Source organism: Saimiri boliviensis, chromosome 14 (genome assembly GCF_048565385.1).
Source record: "Saimiri boliviensis isolate mSaiBol1 chromosome 14, mSaiBol1.pri, whole genome shotgun sequence".
Taxonomy (NCBI): domain Eukaryota; kingdom Metazoa; phylum Chordata; class Mammalia; order Primates; family Cebidae; genus Saimiri; species Saimiri boliviensis.
Window position 1 is genome coordinate 51010315 of NC_133462.1, and position 27281 is coordinate 51037595.

At 52.2% G+C, this 27281-nt stretch overlaps 1 protein-coding gene across 7 annotated transcripts in view; it reads right to left on the reverse strand.

The window, feature by feature from the left end:
- NAV1 (neuron navigator 1) overlaps positions 1-27281 on the reverse strand; it is a 279966-nt gene that overhangs the window by 159444 nt on the left and 93241 nt on the right. For 6 of the 7 annotated variants that reach the window (XM_074385049.1, XM_074385048.1, XM_074385044.1 and 3 more), the window contains exon 4: positions 9438-10232. The exons of the other annotated variant lie outside the window; for it this stretch is intronic. In XM_074385049.1, coding sequence (XP_074241150.1) covers positions 9438-10232 — 795 coding nt within the window. The remainder of the gene's footprint in view (positions 1-9437; positions 10233-27281) is intronic. 7 annotated transcript variants of the gene reach the window in all.

The following is a 27281-nucleotide window of genomic DNA, read 5'->3' on the forward strand; positions in this document are numbered from 1 at the left end:
CTTGGATTGAACAAGAAAGCTAGAGCTAGTACATGGCACCACACCTCTTATGCCTGCCTTTGAATACTATGCAGTTGAAAAGCTCCCTGGCTAGTCCCAAACCGGTTTAATGCTCTATGTAGTCTGGTTCAGCTTTGTTGTGGGTTGTGGGACTGTTTTCGGTAGGGCACTTCCCAGGGCTGGACAGCGGAGGAACAATTCCTGGTCCGGGCAGAGCACTGCACCTCACGCAACAGGGCCTAATCAACTCCCAGAGCACAGCAACTGGAGCAGCCTGGTGGCACACCAAAGGAACAGAGGAAGATGAAGACTTGAGTTTAGGCTAAGAGTTAGGATAAGAAATGCCCCTACCCTCTCAGAGGGTCAACCTCTGGGCATGGAGGCGTCCTCTCCCTCCATCCATCCCAGCACTGCACAGGCTTCAAGAGTAATCCTCCCTGGAGCAGACAGATGTGGGACTTGAGAGGCCCTGGCTAGCTGATCTCATCAGTCAGCAACGTCTCCAAGGACCAGTGGGCACAAGACTCTTTTGGGATCCTTCGGGGATGAACTTTGATTGGTCTCTTCCATTCAAACGTCTGTTCAGAGCCTACAGTTGAATCCCAATGCGCTCCATGTTGGATCAGCCATGATCTCACCCCAACCTGTTTTTCTGATCTCATCTCCTCTTTCACCACCTTTTCCACCTCTGTAAGCTAGACAGCACTCGTCACTACCGGCCATCGAGCCCACATTTCCTCCTCCCTTCCTTTTCTAGTTTTTCCTGCCTCTACTGCCAGAGTCTCACCCTTCTATCAAAACTCACATCGCTTCTGTAGCATGTCTCCCTTCCCATTCATCTTGCATGTGCCGCAACGCACCCTATACACCGATGCTAATTCCGGGTGGCCTTACCCTCAGTCGCCCATTCTTCACAGCATGCTGCAACCTGCCTTCTGCTGGAATGAGCCTGGACACTTCTCATCTCCTCATCCAGCCTTTCAGAACCTAGCAAGCAGGGCCCAGAACTTCAGCCTCTGGAAGCACAGAGCTCTGTCCACACTAACTGCTTGACAAGTTGCTCCTGAATGAAATGGAATCACACTCGATGTTTGAGGGAGCAGGTTATCATAGGGGTTAAGTTTAAATCCTAGCTCTGTTGCTCACTTGCTTTACTGGGTAGATTACCTGTAGATTGCTTTGGGTAGATTACCTATATTTCACACAGGGTCTTGATCTATCGCCCAGGCTGGAGTGCAATGGTGCAATCTCAGCTCACTCCAACCTCTGGCTCAAGTGATCCTTCTACCTCAGCCTTCAAAGTAGCTGAGACTACAGATGTGAGCCATCACTCCTGGCTAATTTTTTGTATTTTTAGTAGAGACAGGGTTTTGCAGTATTGCCCAGGCTGGTCTCAAACTCCTGAGCTCAAGTGATCCACCTGCCTCAGCCTCCCAAAGAGCTGGGATTACAGGTTGAACCACTGTGCCTGGCCAGATTACCTGTATTTCAGTGACTCAGTTTCCTCACTTATAAGTACTGGGATCATAGGATTATTGCGAGCATTAAGTGACGTACTATACGTGAGGAACAGGAACAATGCCTTTCACTTACCAAGTGATTGACACGTTATTGATAACTGTTGGATTATTGATTCTTGACCTTCCCCCCCACTCCAGGACACTCGGGTCCCAGGAGCTCCTAGGAGGCAGCCTTCATCTGGGGGATGTTGGAATCCTAGACCCCATGACAGTTTAGGGACCCTGCAGAGAGAAGGCAGGCCCTGCTGGGTGGCTGCCAGCTTTCCTGAAAGGGAAAGGCCTGGTTAGTGGGTCACCAAGGGCAAAGGGAACCTGCGTCCCTAGAGTCTGAGGAGTAACCAGCACTTACAATGCTTTTCTGGGAAAGAAGCCAAGGAGTCCAAACCCCAGCAGGCTCTGCCTAGGGGTCTGTTTGGGGGAAGTTGCTCCACCATGGTCATATTTCAGACTCTTTTAAACCTGTCCAGCTGTTGCATATACATGCATGTCAATGTACCTTTAGTATGTGCATATGCACTGCAAGCCAGGGAGTTTGTGTTTCTGTGCACTGATCCATGTGAACACACACCATTCACTGCACACTTAGTCTTCACACCCTGACACCCAACCTCACCCGAGTCCTGGGGGTTTATGCCACATGCCATACAAGCTATTAACCCAGTATCTCTCATCACACTTGCCTAAGTCTTGCTTTCTCAACATTCGCTATCTTCCTGCTCAGCCTAAGGTCATGCTTTATAAGCCCAGTTCTCCGTGGAAACACCTGGAGTTTATAACATTCAACCTTCCAGACCAGACCACATCCAGCAGCAACACCCCAGCTGGATTACCTTCCAGACAACTCTGGAATTCCATGAGGACCAACGCTGGGAGCACATACAGCATATCAGGGCTTCAGGCTGCCCTTGCCCCTGCTGTCCGCACCTCTAACTCACAAAAGAAAGCACCCTGAGAAGTCCAGAGTGAGAGCTGCCTCACAGAAATTAGAAGATGCTACAGAGAAACCACCACTCCAGTGGCCCTGAAATGTATCATTGAGATGTCTAAAATAGATTCCAGGATGGCTCAGGCCAAGGCCCAGATCCTGCCGAGCCCTGGCCGCCTTGCTGAGGTTTGGCTGGAGCTGAGTTGGAGAACCGTGTGTCAAACACGCAATATACCACAGCACTGGCAGGGAGAGCCTGGGCCTGCTGGAGCCAAAGCTCTTAGGGGGTGAACCTGGAGACGGGCTGCTCCCCATGCTCTCCCATCCCTACCTCAGCACCAGAATGGGCTTGAGCAGTTTGGAAACTCCCAATGGGTCCTCATACTCCCCTAATGGGAGCTTCCTACCCATGCAATACACCCCTCCAATTCCAGAGGCATCAAGACTGGGGGGGAAAAAAAAGGTGCTTATACATGGTGCTTATACAAAGCACCATGGTGAAAAGCAGGTCACTCCACTTACCCCAGGCACACACTGCTATGCCCACACTGGATGACCATGCCAGACACACCTTTGGTGTAACTCTGCTCCTCCCGCAGCCTCTAGCGGGGAGACAGAAACAGTTCCTGGGGCATCTTCCCAGTCTGCCCCCTGATCACTGTGGGTCAGAAGGAAGCAATGACCCTCATTCATTGAACAAGCTGGAACTGAATCCTGAAGGCACTGGTGTCCTGCTTCCTGTAGGAGGCCCAGTCCCCAGGGGCAGCAGTGTGGGGGAAGGCGTGGGAGGTGATGTCTGCCTCCTATAGGAGGGAACCTGCCCACGCAGGGCCACTGCACCCCCCACCCCCCACCCCCGCCCTTCCTGTGCATGAGAGAAAAGGCTGCAGGCTCTGGGACATCAAACACATCTGGGTAATCCAAACAGGGTGTGGGGGAGGTCAGCCAGTGCAAATGAGAAACATGTGGCGTCCATTTCCCCTTGTTGGCTGGCTCAGGCTTTCCAGGCAGAGAGAGAAGGCTTTGGGCTTTGGGGAGGAGAGCTTCCTGGTTGGGCCAGAAGAAAGCCCAGCCAGGTGCTGTGGGTCCCGGCAGGGAGCTGCTCTGAGATGCTGACATTATGAGGAGGTGGGGTGGGGTCCAGGTGGAGAGCTGGACTCCAATGGGCACGTGAGTCCGGGTGAACAGGTCAGGCTTCTCCTATCAGGTCTTGCTCCAAAAGAAGACAAATGGAAGAAAAATGGAAGGAGGAGGCAAAAGGAGAAAAGACCAATGGAGCATAGATAGGTGTCTGACCCCAAGTATAAGAAGGGGGATCCCAGGAAAGCCAGGCTAGCTTTATCCGTCAGCATCCAGAGAGCAAATTCAGAACCATGGGTAGAAATTCTCAGAAGACAGAATCAAGGCTCAGCAGACGAAATATCTGTCTAATAATGAGTGCTTTCCAGGAAAATAAGGTAGTGAGCCCTCTGCCACTAGGAGAGTGTAAACAGAACACCCACCTGCCTATGATGCTATAATGGGATTAATTTTGGTTTGAGGTGGGTGGTTCAACTAGACAATTTCCATTCTAGAGTTCTATGAAAGCTCAGGGAAGGGTGAGGGAAGTGACGTGCTGTGCGGACAGAAAGGGACTTGGCTGTCCCTGAAGACACTGCAGTGTGCTGCAGAGGTGGCTGAGCTGCAGTTATGCAGCCTGGGGGCTCTCCCTTGCACCACATGGAGCAGCCTGACTTTCACCTTCGAGGTCAGAGGCTGTGAGGTGTGGTATGTGTGTGTGTGGAAGGAGAGCTGCTGAGAAAGGCAAGATTGGAGGTTAGCAGAAGAGGAAGGATCTGGTGTTCGCAGCCTGCGATGGGGAGGGTAGTAGGGGGTGGGCAGTTGTAGCTACAGATTCAAATTGGGCAGGGAAAATGGGAAGGTGGGGAACAAGGAGAAAGTGTTAGGAAACATCCCCAGGTGACTTGGTCCTGCTACCCATTCAATCTAGGTCTAGAAGGAGCCGTGGCTTGGGGTTGGAGCCATCAGTGACGGATGATAAAGGGTATCTCCCTGGGTTGGTTTTAAGCTTCAGGGAAGCAGAGTGGCTCTGGGCGCTTCTCCATCGGTACTTTCTCCCCAGAGCAGAGGAACTGCCCCTAGGACCTACTTACTCATCCATGCATTACTCTCAGAAGCAGAGCATAGGCTGTGAGGACACCAGCTTTACCTGCAGCAGTCAGAACAAGGCAATACCCGAAGGAGAGGAACATGACCTGGGTGGGGGCCCAAGCCTAGCCTTGGAAGAAACTTTCTGGACATAGTGAGAAAAGAAATATTCTCGGTGCTAACCTGGAGGAAGGCAGGAGGCCTCACAGCCTCAAGGTTCTGTGCCAGTGCCTTCTCCACATACGCACACACTCCTGCAGGCTGCTGCACCTTGCCCCAGCCCTTCCTCCTGCCTGTGATTCCACAGGCATCCTCCATCACTACGGCTGCCCAGGGGAAAGGCAGAAGTGAGCCTCAAGGAACCTGAGGGTGTTGGATAAGCTTCCATATATCACCTGTCTGTTCTGGTTAGGAGAACTCTCTACCCATCCCAGCCCCACAATGCACTGAATACAAAGGAAAACTGACACATTTCTTTTCCCTGCTACTCAAAGTATCCCAGAGCACATTCTCTGGAGCAACTGACCTCCTTGTACCGCCCCTCCCTCCCAAAAATCCACAGCAATCAACTGGCCTATAAATGAACAGCTTCCTGCCTTTCTTCCTCATTTCTACTTGGCCTGCACTTCTGAGGGTCTAACTGCTGTCATGGCAACCCCTTGTGTGGGTCCAGACACCTTCGTGGGAAGAGGGACTGGAAGGTCCAGGTTCCTGGGTTATTTTATGCCCTGACCTTGGGCAGTCATAGCTGTCTCACTTTGCCCCCTTTTTCTGGAGGACTGAAGGAGGGAACAGGAACACCTGGGGTGTCAAAAGACTAGTTTTGCTCTGAGATCCTTAGGTCCAGGGCTGATGAGGTAGGAAGATTTGGGATACTACTGTAGTACACACAGTCCCCGACTTGTAATTGTTCGACTTCTGATTTTTCGACTTTATGATCACATGAAAGTAATATGTTGGGTAGAAACTATACTTCTGGTACCCATACAACCATTTTTACTTTTAGTATTCAATAAACTATCCAACTTTATTATGAAATAGGCTAATATAAGTGTTCTGAGCATGTTTAAGGTAGGCTAAGCTGAGCTATCATGTCTGGTAGGTGAGGTGTATTAAATGCATTTTTGACTTACAATATTTTCAACTTACAATGGGTTTAATGGGACATAACCCCATCATAAATTGAGATGCATCTGTATTTTATTGCTCTGTATTGATACAGGCTCTCTTTAAGCCACTTGGGACATTTTCCAGGTCTGATCACCTTAATCTGCACCCCTTCCCATCTGTACGGAGTAAGGATGAGTCATGGGAGGATCTCTTCCATTCGCAAATGAGGAAAGTGAGGAGGTCTCAGAGCTTAGGACTTCCACACAGAGAACTCAGGAATACAGCCTCCAGCTCAACCCCCAGACCCAGGCCAAGGGCCTGGTGGCCTTTCTTCCAGAACCAAACTGCCTGATGTGAGTATCAGGCCAGGGTCCAAAGGCATCTGATTCCTGGAATTAGCCCATTTGCTCTTGGTACTCACCCCTCAGTCTTCCAAGTTTCTAGGGTTCCCCAGTGGGACCCGAGTTATTTGGCAGCTTCTAAGGTTAGCGAAGGGACAGGGAGCCTGCCTAGACCATCTGGGACCCCCGCTGATTTCTGGGAAGGGGATGATCAGGTTTCAGTCCTCTTTTATTACAGAAAGGCTCTGACTGGAAGCTGCCTCACTCCCACCCCCTCTCTGCCTCAGAAATTGGTTCTTGGCAGCTTCTTGGATCTAGGATGGTAGTGGGGAGTGAATGTAACTGGACACTGAGCCTCACGGGTGGGGACAAATGCCCAGTGTCTTCAGTCACAATCCTGAAACATCAAGGCACCGTTTTTCTCCCCAGAGGCCACCCTGCTCTCCACTGAGGGACTGTCTGATACCTGAACCCCACCTTCATTAGTTCTGAAGACAATTCCCTCTGTGGTTCCCCTCCCTCTCCCCCTTCCCCTGGCAGCCTGCCCTCCACCCTTCACACAGGGGAAAAGCTTAGTCTGGAGGTCACCAACTCCCCTCCTCTCCTTCCCACCACCATTTGACACCAGGCTTTGCCTTGCTACAGCCTGAACCAAACCCCCCAACTTTGGGTCCTCTCAGCTGGAGACAGGCAGGTTTGGGAGTTTCCATACTTCTTCCCCCACCCCAGAGAGCTAAGCCCCTCAGTTCTCTGTGGGGTCATCAAGGCAGCTCTCGTGGACCATGCCCAGTAGACACAGCCTTGGGCAGGTCCCTCTGCCCGCTGATTCTTCCTCTCTCAATCAGGTCTCCTAGGAAGAGCTGCAACTTACGACTCAGGAGATCAATGCAAAATCTCCCTTCCACCGTGAACTCATAGAGGTCTTTAAGAATCTCAATGCTTTTGTTTTGTTTTTGTTTTTGTTTTTGTTTTTTTTGAGACGGAGTTTCGCTCTTGTTACCCAGGCTGGAGTGCAATGGTGCGATCTCGGCTCACCGCAACCTCCGCCTCCTGGGTTCAGGCAATTCTCCTGCCTCAGCCTCCTGAGTAGCTGGGATTACAGGCACGCGCCACCATGCCCAGCTAGTTTTTTGTATTTTTAGTAGAGACGGGGTTTCACCATGTTGACCAGGATGGTCTCGATCTCCTGACCTCGTGATCCACCTGCCTCGGCCTCCCAAAGTGCTGGGATTACAGGCTTGAGCCACCGCGCCCGGCAAGAATCTCAATGCTTTTGACTTCGCATTTCCCCAACTGGGAAGTGGAGGTGTTCTCTCCTCACTTCCAGGTTTGCTGAGAGGCTCCTGTGTCAGTGTGCTTTGAGAAGTGACAACTGCTGAGCAGGAATAAGGAACCACAGCTCAAGCTTCTCCTCCTCTCCTGCCCTCCCTGCTCCTGCCGGCCTCCCCACTCCCTAGCCAGCTCAGGACTGTTTGGCTCCTCTTGAGGAGCAGCTAAGAGGGCTTCAGTGGGCAGTCATCGTCTGGGACACTGTGAGGATTTCCAGGTCTGGGGAGGACCCAGAGCAGCTAAGTCATCCCCAACAAGTACCGCTCTGACCTTGAAAAGGGGTCTGTGCCTTCTGCTATTCTGTGCCCTGACGCTCCCTTGCCCTCACCAAGTCCCTCTCAGTCTGACACACACACACACACACACACACACACACACACACACACACAGTCCCTTCCTCTCCCACCCCGCTTTCAGTCCCTCAGCAGGCATCTCTGTAACAGGGGCCAGTTGCATTCTATCCATATCCCTCCTTGGTGCAGGCAATTGTTTCATTAATTATTTCCCATATTGTCTCTCTTGCCCCATTGGACTACTGGGCTGGGCCTCTGACGGGCTCAGTCCCACACTGAAGACCGAACGGCACACTCCCTTTGCAGAGTGAGGCTGCCTGGTCAACTTCTGCACCCATCCAGCCATCCCCACCTTCAGGAGGGGCTCCCCGGGGAAACGCCTGCTCTTCTTTTGCCCTTGTCCAGTCTCCCTACTGCCTCTGCAAAGCCCATCTGCGGCCTCCTGCGTGAGGATCAGTTCTCCAAAGGCCCACATCCTTGCCCCTGTCAGAGGACCCTCATTCTAGCCCGCGCAGGAGTCGAGGGTCCCCGGGAAGACTGCAGCAGGCCGAACCGGTCTCCTCCGGCTTTGCATTCTCCAGGGCCGCCCGGCGAGCTCTCGCGTCTTCCCCACCCGCCGAGCCCGTCACTCGGCCCCGCCCCTTCACACGCGCCTGGGCACGCCCCTTCCCAGCCCCCAGCGGGCGGGCAGCCTGCCGGGTACCCAGGAAGCTCGGGTCCCTCGGCGCCGGAGGACCCACATCCCAGCCACCGCAACAAGTCCGCGCAGCCAAGGCAGCTCGCCTGGGCTCCAGGCCTCGCCGTCCTTGTCCCGTGGCCCTAACAGGGCCGGTGCCAGTTCCCGAGGCACGGCCGCCTAGCGTCTGGTACATCCCAGATCTATCCCTCTCTGAGGGCAGGGGCTCTCCAGGGAGAGAAAGAGCAGTTCCGGGGCCCGTTCCGGTTTTTTTTTTACATAGATTCTTCAAGCACGGAGAACAATGGAGCAGCTCGGCGCTTCCTCCACTCGAGCAAGCTTTGTTCCTCCCTTCCCGCCTGCTCGGCTTCCATTAGCCACAGGGCAAAGGCTTCCCGGCCACACAGGAGTCTCGGCGCAAAAGCCCAGACCTTTCCACGCGCCCTAAAAGACCTTCGGGTGTAGGGGTTGGGGCAGAGCCGGGGCTGAGGTGTAGGACGTAAGCCCAGATGCGCGCAGCTGGCAGCCCGCCCACCCCCGGCCCTGGACGCTTCTCTCAGCCAGAATCCCCACACCGGGAAATCCAACTCGCGCTCCCACTCGGGATCCACAGAGGAAGCGGAGCCTCAGCTGTGTCCCGCGGCCAGCCAGCCCTCACATCTGCTCTCCCACATCTGTCCCCTAGATCCGGGCTCTCGCCGGACGCTCCCCTTGCAATGTAGGATGCTCTTGTCAAGCGCAGGCCACACCAAAACGGAGATTTCCACCAGTCCCAGATTCTGCCGTATTGGGATTCTCGCTGTATTTCCGAGAGCCTGTGACTCCCCCACCCCATTGTCCAGCCTCACTTCGGGCAGGCCAGAGTCCAGCCCGGGTTCCCGCCTGCAGTGTCTTTAAGAAGATACACTTGAGCCATGCGCATCTGGAGGTGGGCCAGCTCAGCACATCTGGGCGCAATGCCCCTCACAGCCTGCATGTGAACAGGAGGGCCCTCCGGGAAGGCGCAAGGGGAGGGGGCTTCGCTTTCCTCACACCTTCCCAGCAGCTGGTTAGGAGAAAGACAGGGGCGGGGCGGGGCGGGGCGGCAGGACTTACCCAGCATCTGGCTGAAGAGCAGCTGCTCCAGGTCTCCTAGCACGGTCACCACCAGCTCGGGGTCCACCTTGAGGAAGGCGCGCTCCTCCTGGCCCTTGGCGGAAGGGACGGGCCCGGAGCTCTTTTGCGCCTTGGCCTTGCTGGAGAGCAGCTCGTCGTCGGATTTGCCATCTTCGCTCACCGCCGCCTCAGGCGCCTTGCTGAGCGGCTTGACCTCCGCATAGGGTCCTCGAGGGATCCGGCTCGGCTTTCCCAGGCTGGGCGCGAGCGGAGCCAGGGGGGTCTTGGCGCCTCCCGCCGGGCTGCCCTTGGCTTGGAAGAGCGAGTGCTCTGACTTGGACAGCGTCTTGGACATCAGCGGAGCTTCACGGCCCTTGGACCCCACCTTGCCTAAGCCTTTGGGCGCCTTGGCCATATCGTCGCTCCACTCGGGCTCATAAAGCTGCAGCTTTTTCTCGGAGTCCGTGAGAAAAGAGAGATTGGTGAGCGACTTCTGCTTGCGCAGGTTGGAGGCGGGCGGCCCGCCGGGGACACGGCTGTCCACACTGCCGGACTTGAAGACCTTCAGCTCAGCCGCGCTGGCCTTGGCCATGCCGCCGCTGCCGCCCGGCGCCTTGGCGCGCTTGGGCAGCATGCCTTTGCCGTCCGCCGCCGCCGCCTTCCTGCCGGCGCCCCGCGGCTCGTCCGCGCCCTCGTCGCCGCCGCCGCTGCTGCTCAGCTCCACCTCGGGCTGCACGCTCTTGACGCTGCTGCCCAGCATTCTGCCCGCGAGGAGCGCATGGACGATCCGCGCGTCTGCAGGCACGGGGGGAGGGGGCAGGGGGCGGGAGCGCAGGAGAAGGAGGCGGGGGAGGAGGAGGGGGGAGAGAGAGGACGGAAGAAAACGAGGAAGAAGGGGAGAGGAAGGGGGAGGGAGCGAGGGAGGAAGGAGGGAGGCAAGCCGAGGGCGCAGAGGAAAGAAACGAGAGGAAGGAAGCCAGGAAAAAGGAAAGAACAGGGAAGCCAGGAAGCCGGGGAGCGATAGGGCGGGGTCGGAGGAAAAGGGGCGGGGCGGCGGGGAAAATACAAATTAAAATTTAAAAATCAGTCAAAGGAAGGATGGAAGCCCCGCGGCTCCTCTGACGCCCAGCGGTGCTTGGGTGTCCGGATCCCAGCCCGCGGCCTGCCTGCCTGTCAGTCCCGTGGACACCGCACTGCTGGGCAGCACCCCGGCCGCACTCAGCCAGCCAGCCCGAGTAGAGGCTGCAGGCTGCGGCTGCGAGAGGAGGAAGGAGGGAAGGGGAAGGCGGGGAGCAAACAGGAGGAGGGGAGCGAGTGTGCGCACGGGGAGGGAGGTGGGGGAGAGTGTGTCTATTTCTGGCTCGGGAGGGGGAGGTATCTGCGAGCGGAGCTCCAGGGGCGGATGAGTGGGGGGTAGGGGGGAGATAAAGGATCCGACCAGTTTTTCTCCCAGCTTTCCGCGCAAAGGCGGGGTGGGTTCTCGGATTCTCTGAAGGCACGGGTGACCCCCTGCCGTGTCCGGGAGAAAGATCCGTTGAGGAGGTGTGGAGATGCAGGTAAAAGAGACGGAGTGAGGGCGGCTCAGAGTTAGGGAGGGAGAGGGCCTGTGGGCCTCGGAGACATGTCGGAAGAAGGATGGAGGAATGATATCCAGGGTGCTCGTTCCCCTCCCCCAACCCCAAACCATCTTTGGTTTTCCCCCAGGAAACTCCCAGTCCCGCCCTACTTCAATTTGAGGCTCAAGGTTGCCCTCAGGAGCCCGGGAGGTAGGGTGATGGGGGTAGGACATGGGGGGCTTGGAGAGAAGGGGCCCAGGGTTGACTGGGGAGGGGGCTGCGGGCTTTGTAGGGGAAGAAGTAACTCTTGAAATCAGGAGACTGGGTTTCCCTTCCACTTAACCACATGACCTTGTCAAAGTCATTGAGCCCCTCTGGTTCTGTTTTCTTTTACAATGGTTATAATGCCAGCTTCATAGATAGAAGATCTTTGGAACTGTAAAGGCCTCTGTCAAACCAGGGAATCAACAGGAGGCTTTGCCCTGGGTTCCCTGCCTGCCAGAGCTAAAGCTTAGCTGCAGAGTACTTTCAAAACGTGTTTCCCTAGCCTTTCTTCCTTCCCTCCTACCTGGGCCTTGGGACAGTGATGGGGTGGAGAGGGAACAGGAGCCAGAGGGAGTAGGCCAAAGTTTGCCTAGGACTGTACCTCAGCAGAGGGGACACTGCCCATCCTCTCATGGCCTCCCAAGTCAGGGCCAGGTTGCCTGAGCAAAAGGCTCTCAGGAGAGGTGAGGGACAGGAGAAAGTGGAGGCGAACTCTCTGAAAGCAAAGCTTGCTCCAGGAGGGGTAGGCCACAGATGAAGCCACACTCTAGGGATTATACAGCCCATTTTGCCAGAATGTGGCAACCGTCAGATGATCTCTCCACCCTGAACACAACCTTCATCTCTCTGGCTCCTTTCCTCCCTTACCCTAGAATCTGAAGAATTATGTGAGTCTCACGGTTCACGCACTCTTGTAACACTAATCATCGCCTCCTGCCTGGTGTGAAATGTATTTGTGTCTCTGTCTGTCTCTCCCATCAGCACAGAACCTCTCCCAGTGTAGAACCGTTTCACTAAGCACTTTGTATGGAGCAAGTGCTGCAACTGTGTTGGTTAAATGGATCTGGAGGCCTGAGCACCGTCCACTGGGTCTGTACCCTGCATGACTCTTGGGTTCTGGTGGTATCTCAGGACTGTCTGCCTTTCAGATTGAGATACCATAAAATCTGCAAAGACAGAGATCATAGCAGAAAGGATAAGTGACACTGAGAATATAGAGTTCTCAAGTAGAGGGGTGTTTGGTAAGAAGCATGGACTCTTGGCTAAGTCTTGGAGACACAGAAAAAGATGGCGACCGTCCTGAAGGAACTCTGGACTCTTGTATTTCCTGTCTGGCAGGGAATACAAAATAGACAATAATAATCCTGTCCCTAGGAAAAAAGCAATGTCAACACACATCAACACATTCATCTCAGGTAGACATAGTTGTATATGTTCTAATTACAGGAATAACAAGAGTTGGGTGCAAAAATCCTTTACGAGAGGATTCTGTACCGTCTGCAGTGCACGATGCACCCTGGCTTTAGAGGCTTGTGTCTAGCATTAGGAAACTCAGGGGAGGACCGTTCCAAACAGGAAATCACAAGCAGTGAAGAAGTGGTTAAAGGGATGTGAGTGGTATCATGCCAGAACTTGGCCAAGGCACAGAAAGTACCCAAAGGATGAGGCCAATCATGGGACTTTCTTTCTGGGTACACATGAAGTACTCATGCTTATGTCCAAACATGAGGTCCCAGCTCAAACAAGGGATCAAGCCCCACCTTTGTTGTCCAATCTTTCAGTAAGTATGACCATGCCCTTCCTCCCCCATCCTGCAGGCTACTTGCAGTGAAGTCACAAGCCATCACTTCTACAGTCTTCATCCTTACTTACTGGTCATTCTCTAATTTACACAAGATGCCCCTAATTCAATCACCTGAGAACCATACCTTCCCTAAAAATAGCAATTTCAGAATCTGACAACACCTGTTCTCTGACTTGCCCGGTTACAGTTGTTCTTACTTGTTGTCTCAATATCCTCTTTCTGCATGTAAATTCATCTTTTCCTTAGCAGACAAAGGGAAATTCACTGCCTACCATCCTGGCCAAGAAAGCTTATTTTCACTGTGTATATTTTCACTGTGACACATTCCACCCAGTGTATACTGCTGTGAGCAAAACCTGGTTCCCTCTCCCGGTTTAATTTGGTCCCTTGTCTCGGACTCCCGTGCCTGTAGGTTAGTGCCTCTCAAATTCTTTAAAACTGCTCCAAACATGGTTCCACTTGTTGCTCTGTCCACTTGCACTTCCTTGTCACCTTATGCCCCCTCCCCAGGGCCTGATCTTCCTTCCTTCCTTCCTGGTTATCTTGCTTTCTTATTTGATCTGGTGTTCTGGCCTGGTCCCTTTCCCCTCTCTTTACGCTCTCGTGGGATATCCTACTCCCCAAATCCCATGTCCTTTCACTTCCTTCAATAAACAGCTCCTGAAATTCTGCTTCTTTTGAGAAGAAAAAAAAGTGTTGTCCGTAAGAGAGACCTCCTCCCTGCCATCTAAACCTAGTGCTCCACACTCTCTCCGGCATGAAGTGTCACCTGTAGGTTTATAACACTGAAGACGCTTTCTATGTACATCCCATGAGTTAATCCAGTGCCAATCCCATTGAGCGCCAGTCTCTGTGCACTGTCATTCTTTAAGGGGCCTTGCCATGGCGAGGTGCTGGTCCCTTTAAATGGCCATCTTGGCATCCAGGAAGTTTCTGACACTCCCTAATGTGACCTCTCCCTTTATCTGGCTCTTTTTTAATTCTTTTCACATCCCATGAGTTTCCCACTATCCTCTACTGCAGTGGGAGCGCTCTGCTGCCGTGGCAACGGCCATTCCAACATCAGTTGATAAAACCAGTACGTGCAGAATGTTCCTTCGAGTGATTCCTAAAAAGCAAAGGACCTGCCCCGTCACAGTATCCCCAAACCCAGCCCTGAGCCCCGTCCACTGGGCCATTTACTCCTTCTCTACCCTGCAAGAATGACAGGCTTCAAATTGTCCTCTGAAGAGAGATCCTACCATCAATGATCAATGAAGAGGCTATGCGATGAGGGAGAGGCCTGGCTGGGCAGGCAGTGGGTGCTGGTGATGTCAGTAACCAAGTTTCTAAAGGGGTGGAGAAAGAGGCTGGTTTGGAATCATGAAAGTCCCCAATCCCCAGCACCCCAAAGACCAGCTCATCACTCCACTCCTCTCTTTCCAAAAGGCATTGGTAGTTTCTGGAATGGCGATAGGATGAGTGATTTGGCCATATCTGTTGACAGATAAAGCCATTTGAGGAATGAAGACATAGGCATACAGCCAAGGAGACGCATGCTGTGTGATTTCACATTCTCACACCCCTGTAATTAGAAACGGATGTAACCCGGGTGTCTGTTGGGGGTCTGGAGAATCTGCCAGTTGGGACTATGTTAGGAGAACTGGGGGTCAGGGAGAGCCAAAGGCAGGAAGGTAGGCTAGGCTGTCCCCACCTCATTGACCTTGAAAGGTGACCTTGGGGCCAGGTGTGGTGGGTCACACCTGTAATCCAAGCACTTTGGGAGGCTGAGATGGGTGGATCATTTGAGGTCAGGAATTCGAGACCAGCCTAGCCAACGTGGTGAAATCTTGTCCCTACTAAAAATACAAAAATTAGCTGGGCGATAGTGGCACGTGCCTGTAATTCCAGCTACCTGGGAGGAGAATCGCTTGAGCCTGGGAGGCGGAGGTTGTGGTGAGCTGAGATAGTGCCACTGCACCACTCCAGTCTGGGCAACAGAGTGGGACCCTGTCAGAAAGAAAGAGAGAAAGAGAGAAAGAGAAGAAAAGAAAAGAGAGAGGCAAGGAAGGAAGGAAGGAAGGGAAGAAGGAAGGAAGGAAGGAAGGAAGGAAGGAAGGGAGACCCTGGGAGAAGGAGAGATCTGAGGGAGGAAGAAGGGGGCATGTGAGTCCATACTTGGCTCCCTCCAGGGCTAAGGGCAGAGCAGGGGAGATTTTGCTTGATTTCTGGGACCACAATCAGGATCTGGAGAGCAAGGGCTGGAAACTCAGCCACATTGGCTCTTCAAGCCTAGCCCACTCACTCTGGACCAGCATGGAGCTGTCACTGCCCAACCGAGTGACAAGCATTTTCTATACATTTTCCCTGCTTAGACACCTACCATGAGGTCTCCTTGTCACCGCCCTAGCAGATGCCAACACCCCTGCCTTTGTGGAAAGCCCTCTAGCCATCGCTCCCCACTTCTTTCTGTCCTTTTCTCTACCATGGCATTTCCTCATGTCATTGCAGCTATCAGAAGGGACTTCTTGAGCACCCAACATGCAGGCAAGGCCAGGCTAGGGCTGGAGAAATAGCTGATGCATGAGCGTGGTCTTCTCTGCATCTGGATGACCAGCTAATTTTCTCTGTGGTGTCCTCCAGCAGCTATCATAGCCGGCACTGACTACTCGTGCCTTGCTCAATGCCAGCTACGATAGGTGCTGGAGGATACCTCAGAGAAAAAACAGACCAAAATTCTTGTCCTCATGAACTTATATTCTAATGGGTAAGAAAGAGAATAAATTAGAGATGTTAGTTATGAAAAAGTGCTAAGAAGAGAAAAGCAGGAAGGGGAATCTGAACTATTCAGGGGTAGGGGTGAACGTTCCGTACGGTGGCCCAAAAAAGTCTGCACTGAGAAGGTGAACATTTGAGTAAAGATAGCAAAGAAGACAGGGAGCAGTTTGGGAGCAAATGGATATCTGGGAGAAAAGATTTCCAGACAGAGGGAAGAGCCCACCAGGATCAAAGGCCCCGAGGGTGAGTGTGCCTGATGTTTTCTTTTTTTGAGATGGAGTTTCGCCCTTGTTACCCAGGCTGGAGTGCAATGGCGCGATCTCGGCTCACCGCAACCTCCGCCTCCTGGGCTCAGGCAATTCTCCTGCCTCAGCCTCCTGAGTAGCTGGGATTACAGGCACGTGCCACCATGCCCAGCTAATTTCTTGCACTTTTAGTAGAGACGGGGTTTCACCATGTTGACCAGGATGTTCTCCATCTCTCGACCTCGTGATCCACCCGCCTCGGCCTCCCAAAGTGCTGGGATTACAGGCTTGAGCCACCGCACCCGGCGCCTGATGTTTTCTTTTCTTTCTTTTTTTTTGAGACAGGGTCTCACTCTCACCCTGTCACCCAGCCCGGAGTGCGGTGGTGCGATCACAGTGCCCTGCAGCCTCAACTTCCTGGGCTATAGGTGCGCACCACCATGCCTGGCTAATTTTTTTTAAGTTTTTTAGAGACAGGGTTTCAGTATGTTGTCCAGGCTGGTCTCAAACTCCTGGGCACAACTGATCCTCTGGCCTCAGCCTCCCACAGTGTTGGGATTGCAGGTATGAGCCACTGCACCTGAACGTGTCTGCTGTTTTCAAAGGAAAACAAGGAGATGAATGAGTGTGGCTGGAAAGACAGGAAGGGAGAGGACAGTGGCAGGGGATGAGGTCAGAGAGGTAATGTGAGGCCAGGGCAGAGAGGGCCTTTTAGGACATTACTAGGGCTTGGCTGTTTACTCCCAGGGAGATGGGAACCTTGGCAGGTTGGGAGCAGAGAGTGACATGACCTGGCTTCCCTCTGGAAAAGGTCACTTTGGCTGCTGTGTGGGGAGCAAATTGCTGGGCTCAAGGGCAGGTGCAGTTGCAATCACCCAAGTGAGAGATGATGGTGGCTTGGAACTGGGTGGTGACTGTCATGGTGGTGAGAAGCGGTCAGGCTCCAGATGCTACTGGCCAACTGTGGGTGTGTGGGAAAGAGAGGAACCAAGAATGTCCCCCAAGGATTTGGGCCTAGACAACTCTAAGATTGGAGTTGCCATCAGGTAAGATGGGAAGGCTCCAGCTGGTTTTGGAGGCAGAATTAGAGTCTGCTCTTCTCCCTGGCCCTCTTTTATTTATTTATTTTTTTTATTTTATTTTATTTTATTTTTATTTTATTTTTTTGAGGCAGAGTTTCGCTCTTGTTACCCAGGCTGGAGTGCAATGGCGCGATCTCGGCTCACCGCAACCTCCACCTCCTGGGTTCAGGCAATTCTCCTGCCTCAGCCTCCTGAATAGCTGGGATTACAGGCATGTGCCACCATGCCCAGCTAATTTTTTGTATTTTTAGTAGAGACGGGGTTTCACCATGTTGACCAGGATGGTCTCGATCTCTTGACCTTGTGATCCACCCGCCTCGGCCTCCCAAAGTACTGGGATTACAGGCTTGAGCCACCGCGCCCGGCTCTCCCTGGCCCTCTTAAGGCCAAATCTGCCTTCTCCAGGCTGCCTTCCCTGACTCCCCCACACTGTTCACTGCAGCCACCCTCACCGCTTCCGAACGTCCGGGGCTGTCATTCCTCACTCACTCATTGGTGTTTTCCAAGGATCCATCTTCCATTGAACTTTTTCTCAAAACCCATCCCAGCTCTATGCACATAGTGGGATCTCAAAAATAGTTGGTGAATGACGATTGATTACATGAATGAATGCGTGACTCAGAACAGATGTGTAGGGAATTGTAAACAGCAGTGACCTCTTAATACCCCGTGGCAAGACACAGTGCAGCTGGCGTGTGGAATGGAAGCCAAGCTTCTGGGATGGTGGCCCAGCAGCATCTTTTCTCCCTTCCCTGCAGCCCTGGGCCAGAGTGAGGCCAGTGGACCCTCGTCTTGCTCCTTTGAAGGAAGCTCCGGTTCTTCAGAAGAATGACCTCGGGGCATTCAGGGCTTGAGACCCATCTCCTGCCCCTAGATCTCTGCTGTGCCCAGAGGCATGGAGAGGGTTTCATCACACCTCTGGGAGACAGGGGGAAAATGGACAAAGTCTCCTCACAGCCCAGGCAGTAATCCCAGCTGGGACTTCAGCCCCACCCCCCACTCCCACTTGCAGAAAAAAAGGAGACAGTAGACACAGTGGTCCAATATGGATGCTCTGGGTGGCTCACACCTCCAGGGCCTCATCCAGGAAGCCTTCCTAGGTTGGCCCATTAGCCCACCCACTGCCTTGACTTCGCCAGGGTGTTGATAGTTGAGACATGTCTGTGGACACTGTAGGCCCCTGGCTTACCCTCTCTGGTCCCAGAAGACTCCCTGAGCTCAGTGGTTGGGGAGTTTTACTCTGGGCTACAGGTGTGTGGCCTCCGAAGAGAGATTTGTTGTCTTCTGGTCTATTGGGGAAAATGAGGAAGAGAAAACTAGAGGCTGGGAGTGGAGCCAGAGGTCATGGGCCTCAGTCTGCGCTCTGGCTCAACCATCTCGGGGGAGCTTCCAGAAGGGTGGAAATGCTGAGAAATTCTAACTACAACCCACATTCCTTGGAGCTCACAGCTGCCTGGACACATCTTCCCCGATTCTCTATGCCAACAGGGCAGGGGTAGAGCAAGGATGCGCCTGCCCGTAGTGTGAAAGGACAGAGGCAGAAATGAGGTCCCTTAGAAGGAAAACAAGTCACCGCTAGTCACACAAGTAAACAAGACCAGAGCCTGAAACCCCATTTCCCCAGCTGGAGGCTGGGGCTCCCCCAAGCTGGGATGGGGACGGGGCACAGGCCCTCTCTTCAGAGGCAGGGTTCTCAGGGCTGTGTAACCCTGGAGGGAGTGGAAACTGGTTGAAGGCTCCTGGGAGGGCCTGTTCCAGACCTGGGAGGGGAGGATGGGAGCTGGAATCCAAAAAACTAACCCACCTTCAGCCAAGGGTTTCTCAGCAGGAAAGTCAGGGGCTGGGGAGGGCTGCCTCAGGGCTGGGCTATTGCTTCTCCCAAGTGCTCTGGCCCCCAGGCTAGAACACAGGACCTCTATTTCTCGTGACTGCTTTCTCAGCAGGAGAGCCCTGGCAGTGCGCAACAAGGCACGGGGTTTCTCCTTCCTCTCCTGGGGGACGGAGGTGCAGGATCTCCAAGCATTGAGACCTTCCTTCTTTTAAAGCCAGAACTCCGTGATCTCCTGCAGGGAAGCATATCTCTGACCCTGATGACCTCGATGGCCTCCCAGGGAAAGACAGTCCCCTGCCGGCTGCTATCTGGCTGCCTTAGAGGCCAGTACTGGCCAACACGCACTTTTCAAGCCCTTCCCCACTCTGGCTTCACCTGTTGGAAACCTTGCCCTCTAATGCTCACCTCTAAATGCCCCTGGTCTAGGCCTGACCCCCAACCCTGTACCTTTGCTTTGCTCTGCCCTTTTCCTGAATGCCTTGCTGTTATATGAATTCAAATCCAATTCTCCCTTCAAGGCCCAGCTTCAGGGCCACCTCCTCTAGGAGGCCTTCTCTGACTACCCCATCCCACACTGCTTTTTGCCTTTCCTACCCACTGATTATAGTCAGGGGCCATGCAGTCACATTCTGCCTACTTATATCCCAGGGAGATATCCTCTCTTGCCAGCTGAATTGTAAGTGCCCTATATAGGTTAGTTGGTAAGGGCTCACTGATGCTTGCTGAACTGAAGGACAGGGGATCTTACAGTTACTAAGCACCTCCTATTGCCAGGGACCTTTTTAGACTTGTAATGTTCATCATTTCATAAAACCCTATGAAGCAGGGGCTATCTTTATCTTCATTTTACAGAGAAATGCACTTGCCTCAAGACCACACAGCAAGCTGCTGGTGGAATCAGAATTTGAATACAGGTCTGTGTGTGTTCCACATCTTCCCATAACTGCATGTGATTCCAAAACATATAGAACCCGAACAGCAGGAAAGTCTGGGATCCTGGCAGAGAAAGGGGGACTGGGTATTTAAAAGGGGGAGTGAAGAATAGGAAGGAGGGCGCTGATTCTCCCTAATTTCCTGCCTGTCCTGCTGAGGAGCTCCTGTAACCCAGACACCTGCTGTGCCTGAAGTCTGTATGGGTCTAGGACTGCAGTCACATTAAGACTGCCCGCACAGAATCCTGGGAGTGTGAATGTGGCAGAGAAGAATCCTTCAGACAGAGCTGGTCTCTGTAGCTATACCAGTCGCTTCATAGCTCAGCCCTGTGTCCTGGGGTCTTGGTTACTTTCAGTGGACCTGACAGTTCCAACAAGTCAGGACCTTCTGAGGACTTCCCTAATCTCAAGTCTTGGGGGTTCTGAGTTGTCTTTTTGATTGCTATGTGACCTTAAGAGAAGGTCTGCAGCTGGTCTTAGAAGAAATTGGGCGGGGGTAGGGGCTTGAGTATCTCTACTCCCTCTGCCCAGGGGCTTCTAGTAGGGAGAGGCAGGAGAAGTTCTAATCGAGGGTACCCTGTCTGAAACTGTACTCATTTCAAATCAGATCCCTGTGCTCCTCAGGCTAATAAAGAGCCCAGGATAAGAAGTCCAGATGTTTCCCACATGTGCTTTTCCTGTATGTTGCCATAGCAACTGTCCCATACACACCGCTGGGGTGGATATTGCACAGTGGGCCCCAGCAGAGCGCTGCACCACCCAGGTACATTGCGCTTAGACCATGACCCACCCCGATCAGTTGTCACGGCAACTGCAGGCCTGTGAGGGAGAGCTCCAGGAAGGCAAAGGAAGGAGAAGGTAGGGTGTGTGACTGTGCCCATGTTTTAGTTGGGAACAAGCAAACTGCTATTGTGAGCATGTGTCCTTCAGGATGGGCAAACCTTGTCCTGTCCACGAAGAATTTGTTGTTTCAAGTTCATTAAATCACAACACTAAGAGGGACCCTAGAAATAACCTTACTCTGTAATAAATCCTCCTAATTCACTGTGGGCCACACAGACCCAAAAGCTTGATGAGGAACAGCACAAGGCCCCTGTGGCTATCTTGTCAACAGAGTGATGACATCACTATCCTAGAACAGAACTTCTTAATCTATGTTTACAGACTGGATTCAGGGGGTCCCCAGTACCAGCCATCAAACATCAGCCAAATACTGTGAATATGTCCATTTATCTGGGGGGATATACTGTAATAACAGTCAAATTCTTAAAGAGGTTCTTGACTCCAGAAAATTAAAGACAACTGCAAAAGTAATGAGAAACTTTTACCCACCTTTGCCTGAACCAACTGGGACAGATGGTTTAAAGAGACCTGGCCTTCTTACTACCCTGGAGAGAAAGATATTCCCATTTTGTGGCTGCACTCATGCTCTCAGTTGGCACCTCTGTGCTTTATTAGAGTTTTTGTTAGGTTTTTGAGTGAGGCATTAAACTTAACAGAGGAATGCCATGGACTCATATTTTAATGAAATTTTAATAGAATAATCACTGGCAATTACTTGGCAGATAAAAATTGCTCTGCGAATGTTAAGAGCATTCGTTGGTGCGATGGTGGGAGTTCCAGTGCCACGATGAGAGCATCGTCTTTCACAGGGCCCGATGTCTTTACAAGGGGCTTGCCGCCTCTCTGCTCCCTCCTGCCTGCACGCAACATCAGATTCTTCGGCAGGAAGGATGCGGTGAGCTCATGAGGTCAGCTGCTGCCCCTGGACTGTGCCAGTGTTTATATGAACCTCAGGCTGCTCTCCTTCCACTTCCACTGGGGCTGAGCTCTCCTCCTGCCAGGAAGTTCTGTTATTTATCCGACCTCAATCATTCATAACCCAGAACTTGCTAATTTCCTTCTCCTGGAAGGATTTTCTTGAAAGAAGGGACAACAGAGCATTTCTCTGCTCTCCCCTCCCCGGGCTCATCTGGTCTGGCATGGATGACCCCACGCTTGCTGACCGTTCCTAGGTTCTGACCTTTAATTATCTTCAGCTCTCTCTGAAGCCTGGGACTCCCACCACCCAGGAAGGCAGGTTTTTTATTCCTTCCGCCCTTTTAAAGGATGACTATTGTGGCTGGGGTAATTCTCAGCACTTAATCTCTCTGGTTATTGTGTCTGTGTCACCTCACTCTCTTCAACTCCCTCTCCCCAGAGCTCCTTCTGTGTAAGCCTGCCCACAGCCTTATAGTGGGGAGGGAAGTCTCTCAGCAGGGGACCCTAATCCTCTTACAAAGGGGTTTGGGGGGGGGCATGGGATGGTGTGTTCCAGTTTCTGCCCATTCAGTAGTGCTGGAGGGCAAGGCTTCAGCCTTGGCCAAGACTGGCATGGAGCCAGCGCTTCTTGAGATAAAGCCCCCTCTGCAGGCTCTCTGTCTGCCCTGGGCCTTCTCAGGGAGACCACAGTTCAGAGATAAGGAGGGCTGGCCAATCTTTGCCCAGGCATGGGGCAAAGACCTGAGGAGCCAGATCTTCAGAGCTGCACTTGAGGTGAGGATTACCTGGATTGGCCAGAGACATAGGGAGCAGCAGTGGCGGAAGTTTAGCCAGTTCCACCTCTCACGGCTGAAATCTGTAGCTGCTCCACAGCTCCCTGCATAACAGCTTCCGAAGTTGTTTGGAGTGGTCTGATCTGGAAAGATTCCTGTCAATCAGGCCACCTCTCCTTAAGTGTCCTTTTTTTCCCCGGACTTTTCCATGGCTCATAGACACATGGAGAACTAAACAAGGGGTTGGGATTTCCTAGGAGGAACTGAGGCAGATCCCTGCAGGTTTGGAGAGTTGAATCTCTCAAAATCTACTAGGGGGCTGCCAAGTCCAGGACAGACAGGTATTGGGTGTAGGAGGTAATTTTCTAGGAAAACCACAGGGAAGTTTATCACCTTCCTCATCTATTCAATACTCAGGGTGAAGAGGGGTGGCCCACACACTGCTGTTGCTTGTTAATCCCAGGAGTGTCGTGAGGCCAGAGCTCTGCTCCTACTCTTTAGGGTGGGAGACATATTCCAGAGCTGGAGCTTCTCCAGGGCCGTCGGATAGATCAAGTACAGCTGCCCAGGTTGTACACTGCACAGCTTTAGGCTACATCATAAAGAGCCCACAAGGGCAGAAGTCGTTGCCTATTTTTTTGTCTACATATGTATCCCACGCTTCTACAATAGCAGCTGGAACACAGTAAGTGCTTTATAAACATTGGCAAATGGATATGAATTTCCTCCAGGGTTGGGCAATGCAGAGGCCCTGGTTTTCTCAGTACAGCAGCAAGAAACAGGGAAGCTGGGTCTTGCCAATCTTACATACTGTGTTTGGAGCACTCATGGTTGCAGAAACCATGTAGAATCACTCATACACCTTTTAGAGTGGGAGGACCTGGTCCAGGTAGCCGTGGGGAGAAGAGGCTCCAAGTTGACCAGCTTCTGCCATTCTTGCCACTCCACTGAAATGGCTAACATTGGGTCAAATCCACTCTCCAGAGATAAATCCCCTTCCCAGCCAAATTCTGTCTTGAAAACTCAATCTCCCCTCTCCCTCTATATTCCTCTAAAGAAATAGCATCCAGATCCCTGCAGTTTCTTTTTCGAGATGGAGTCTCACTCATTGCCGAGGCTGGAGTGCAATGGCGCAATCTCGGCTAACTGCAGCCTCCGCCTCCCGGGTTCAAGTGATTCTCCTGCCTCAGCCTCCCGAGTAGCTGGGATTACAGGCATGCGCCACCATACCTGGCTAATTTTGTATTTTTAGTAGAGACGGGGTTTCTCCACGTTGGTCAGGCTGGTCTCAAACTCCTGTCCTCAGGTGATCCACCCACCTTAGCCTCCCAAAGTGTTAGGATTACAGGTGTGAGCCACCACGCCTGGAAACCCCTGCAGTTTCTACTTCAAACCCCTCCAGCAGGTACCTCGGACTACCCCACTTCTCTGGCCTCTGTCTTGATGGTCCCTCCCGGAACCAGGCTGGTCATCCCACTGTCTCTCCAGGCCTCCTTGGGAGAACTCCCACACTTGGGTCATCTTCCCCTCCAGTGAGGTCATGGCACGTATGGTTAACAGCATGACCTCTGAAGACCAGCTGCATGGGTTCAAATCCTGGCTAGACCACCTTAGGCAAGCCACTTAACCTATCTATCCCAGTTTCCTCCTCTGCAAAGTGAATGTGATAATAATAATAACACTTGCCTCAATAACAGATAACACCAAACACGTATTGAGCAGATCTTATGTACCAGGCATCCTTCTAAGCATGTTACCTATACCCGTGCATTTAATCTTCACAAAACCCTATGAGAAAAGCACTGTTATCATCCCCGATCACAACGAAGGAAACAGAGGCACAGAGAGATTAAATAAGTTGCCCAAGGCTGCACAGCCAGCAAGTGAGGAAGCTGTGATGCAAGGCCAGCAGGGAGTTAGGTTCCGAGCCTCATACAGTTGTTAGAAGGATTGGAGGTGCCTATGAGGATGCCTGGTTCACAGTAAGCCACAGTAAGTGTCAGCTGCTGCTACTAGTGCTATTATGGCTTTCCGTCCGAGTTCCTGGACGCCCATCAGGTCCTAGATTGCTGCTTTGTTTATCCACCAGGGTCTCTAGAGACCCTCGCACTCCGGAGCCGCCTGTGCCCCACACAGCACCAACCTGCTCAAGCTCTGAGAACACGACTAATATCATCTGCTCCTGAACTTGTTCTACTTTCTAGTCAATTGTCTGCATGTCTTCTCTCCACGGATGGCTGGGACATAAGGCTCATCTTGGCCCGGAGGTCCCCAGAGGGCAAAGACCACAGCGGTGTGAACTCAGCATGAAATGACATAGGTTTGGAGTGACAGGGATGCCAGTGGCATCCTGGGACCTGCTCAGATTGAGGGAGAGGTGAGCAGGGACTGTGGCTCACTGATCCCATTCCCTTCCTGATTGCTCGGCAGGAGCTAAGGAGGACTGAGTTGAGCTTGGACAGTGTGCAACTGAGTGAGTACTGGAGGCAGATGGGAAAGCAGGGAGTAAGAGAAAAGTGTGACTTTTGACAAGCCTAGGATGGAATCCCAGCACAGCCTCCTAGCTGGATGTCCTCAGACAGGTTGTTTTTGGTTTCTGTTTGTTTGTTTGATGGAGTCTTGCTCTGTCACCAGGCTAGAGTGCAGCGGTACAATCTAGGCTCGCCGCAACATCCGCCTCCTGGGTTCAAGCGATTCTTCCACCCCAGCCTCCCAAGTAGCTGGGACCACAGGAACACACCACCATGCCTGGCTAATTTTTGTATTTTTAGTAGGGACAGGGTTTCACCATGTTGGCCAGGATGGTCTCAATCTCTGGACCTTGTGATCCACCTGCCTCGGCTTCCTGAAGTGCTGGGATTACAGGCATGAGCCACCGTGCCCGGCCCTCAGACATGTTTTACATAACCTCTCTGAGCCTAAGTTTCCTATCCATAACACGGAGTAATAATAACACCTTCAAAGGATTGTATAAGGTATTCATGAAAGACTTTATATAAAGCACTTGGCACTATGCCCTGCACATAGTAGGTATTCAATAAATGATAGTCATTATTACCATTTATTTCCTTTTAATGTTTAAAGAGTCAGAAAGCAGTGGTCCTGGTTTCGGTTCACATGCTAACTTCCCACGCAGTCTCACTTCTCTGCTCTGAGTCTCATCTCTCCCCATTGAAAATGAGGCCAAATTTGGGAGATCTATAAAGTTTGTTAGAGCTTTGACTTCCTGTGTTCTTTGATGCAAGTCATTTGTTGTCCCGGAATACTTGGACGTGGTTTGAAACCCCCGGAACAAACTCCTCTCCCAGAAAGTAGTTATCCTTGCTCTTGCCCTGGGCATGCTGAGTTTGCAAGTTTTCTTAGAATGAAGACCCTATCTCTGCTCTAGTTCAAATCCACAAGCCATGGAAAACTTGACTGTGGCTTAAAGATGGAGCCAGCTCAACAAGGGAGAAGAAAGAGGAAGAAAAGAAAAACAGCCCCAGTATGAACCCAAACTGCCAAACGCCACACTGCCCCACCCGTTCTCTATATTTATCAACCCTCGTGTGAGGAGGCAGGGAGGAGGCTCTGGCTTGTTCCCGATGACACATGTTATGATGAGAAAAAGATCCCTTCATTATGGGTCCACTTAGTGCTCATTCAAACATGCCACAAAGTGGAAGTCATTAAAGAATCTGCATAAACCTTGGGGCAACCATTCCCAGCCCTCCTGCACACAGCCTCACACACGTGCGCACACGGTAATGTCAGCCTTGGCTCCTCTTGGCTGTGCAAATTAAGATGTGGTGGTGGTCTGTGCACTACCTGGTGTTGATGCAACCAGTGGGAGAGTGAGCAAATGGGACTGCCCTGGTCTCTCACCAACAGAATCAGGTGGGCCAGGGAGGGTCAGGGCACAGGTACAAATGCCAGAGGGCTGGGCATTTCCACACTTGCCTCAGGGCAGCGGCAGAAGGAGCAGCTGCTGTTGGATGGCCTTCAGGACAGATGAAGAACATCTCCAACACCCCAGGTTGGAGGCAAGTCATCATGGGAAATTCTCCTCCTGCTACATAAAGATTAGAAAGCCTTGTTTGGACTCTATGCCCAGAGTCCAGGCAGATTAAGTAAGAAAGTGGTACAAGGCTGAGAAAGCTCTTGGCCTTCTCCTGCTCCCCTCAAAGACTCTGCACTCCCCTCAAAAAGTCCATTCAGTGAGCTTGGAGGCCAGAGAGGAGCCTATTAGGAAAGGAGCAGAGAAAGACTGGTTGGTCTTTGTCAGGTGGTAGAGAAGAAACAGGCTCATAGGGGATACACTTTAGAGCTCTACAACCACCTACTTTGAATTCCTTAACTCCATTCACTCAATTCACTCCTTCACCAAACCCTGATCACCGGGCACTATCCTAGGTGATGGGGAGCAAGATGAGTTCATGGTCAGGAAGGGAAGATACATGAGCTTCAGAAAAAAGCCCCCAAACCCCAACCATCTACAAATTGATATGGGAATAGCATGATCAATAACCGTGAAATAATTCTGCTGGATTCTATGAACGATATAAATACACGATGAGTACCCTCCAAAGCACCCAATTCTCCTTCTATAAAATAGGATAATAAGCTCAGCACCCTCCTCATGCTGTGGGGCCTGGCGAGGGAGGCAGGACTGACTGGCTGTCTTGTCAATTCCTACGGAGGCAGGTCACTGGGCATAGCTTCTCGGATCCCAACAAATTTTCTAGCTAAGTCTCACTGGAGTGAATCCCGGGCTGTGAACGCCTTGAAGGCAGATCCAAGTCTTATTTGTCTCTTACCCCAGTGTCAGGCACAGTGTTTGGCACAAGGCAAACACTCACTGATGGTTTGTAGATTGAATGAAAGAATACATGAATGAATGAGTCATGTCACACCCCAAGTGACTTGGGGAGTGGGAGGGCAAGGCATAAAATGAAACCCTTCAGTTGCCTCCTCTCTTCTTCTCTTCTCTGTCTTCTTCAAGCTCAGAAGAGTGCAGCCTCTTCCACAAGACAGGCAAATCCCAAATCTCTCTCCCCATCCAACCCATCAAAGAGCTCA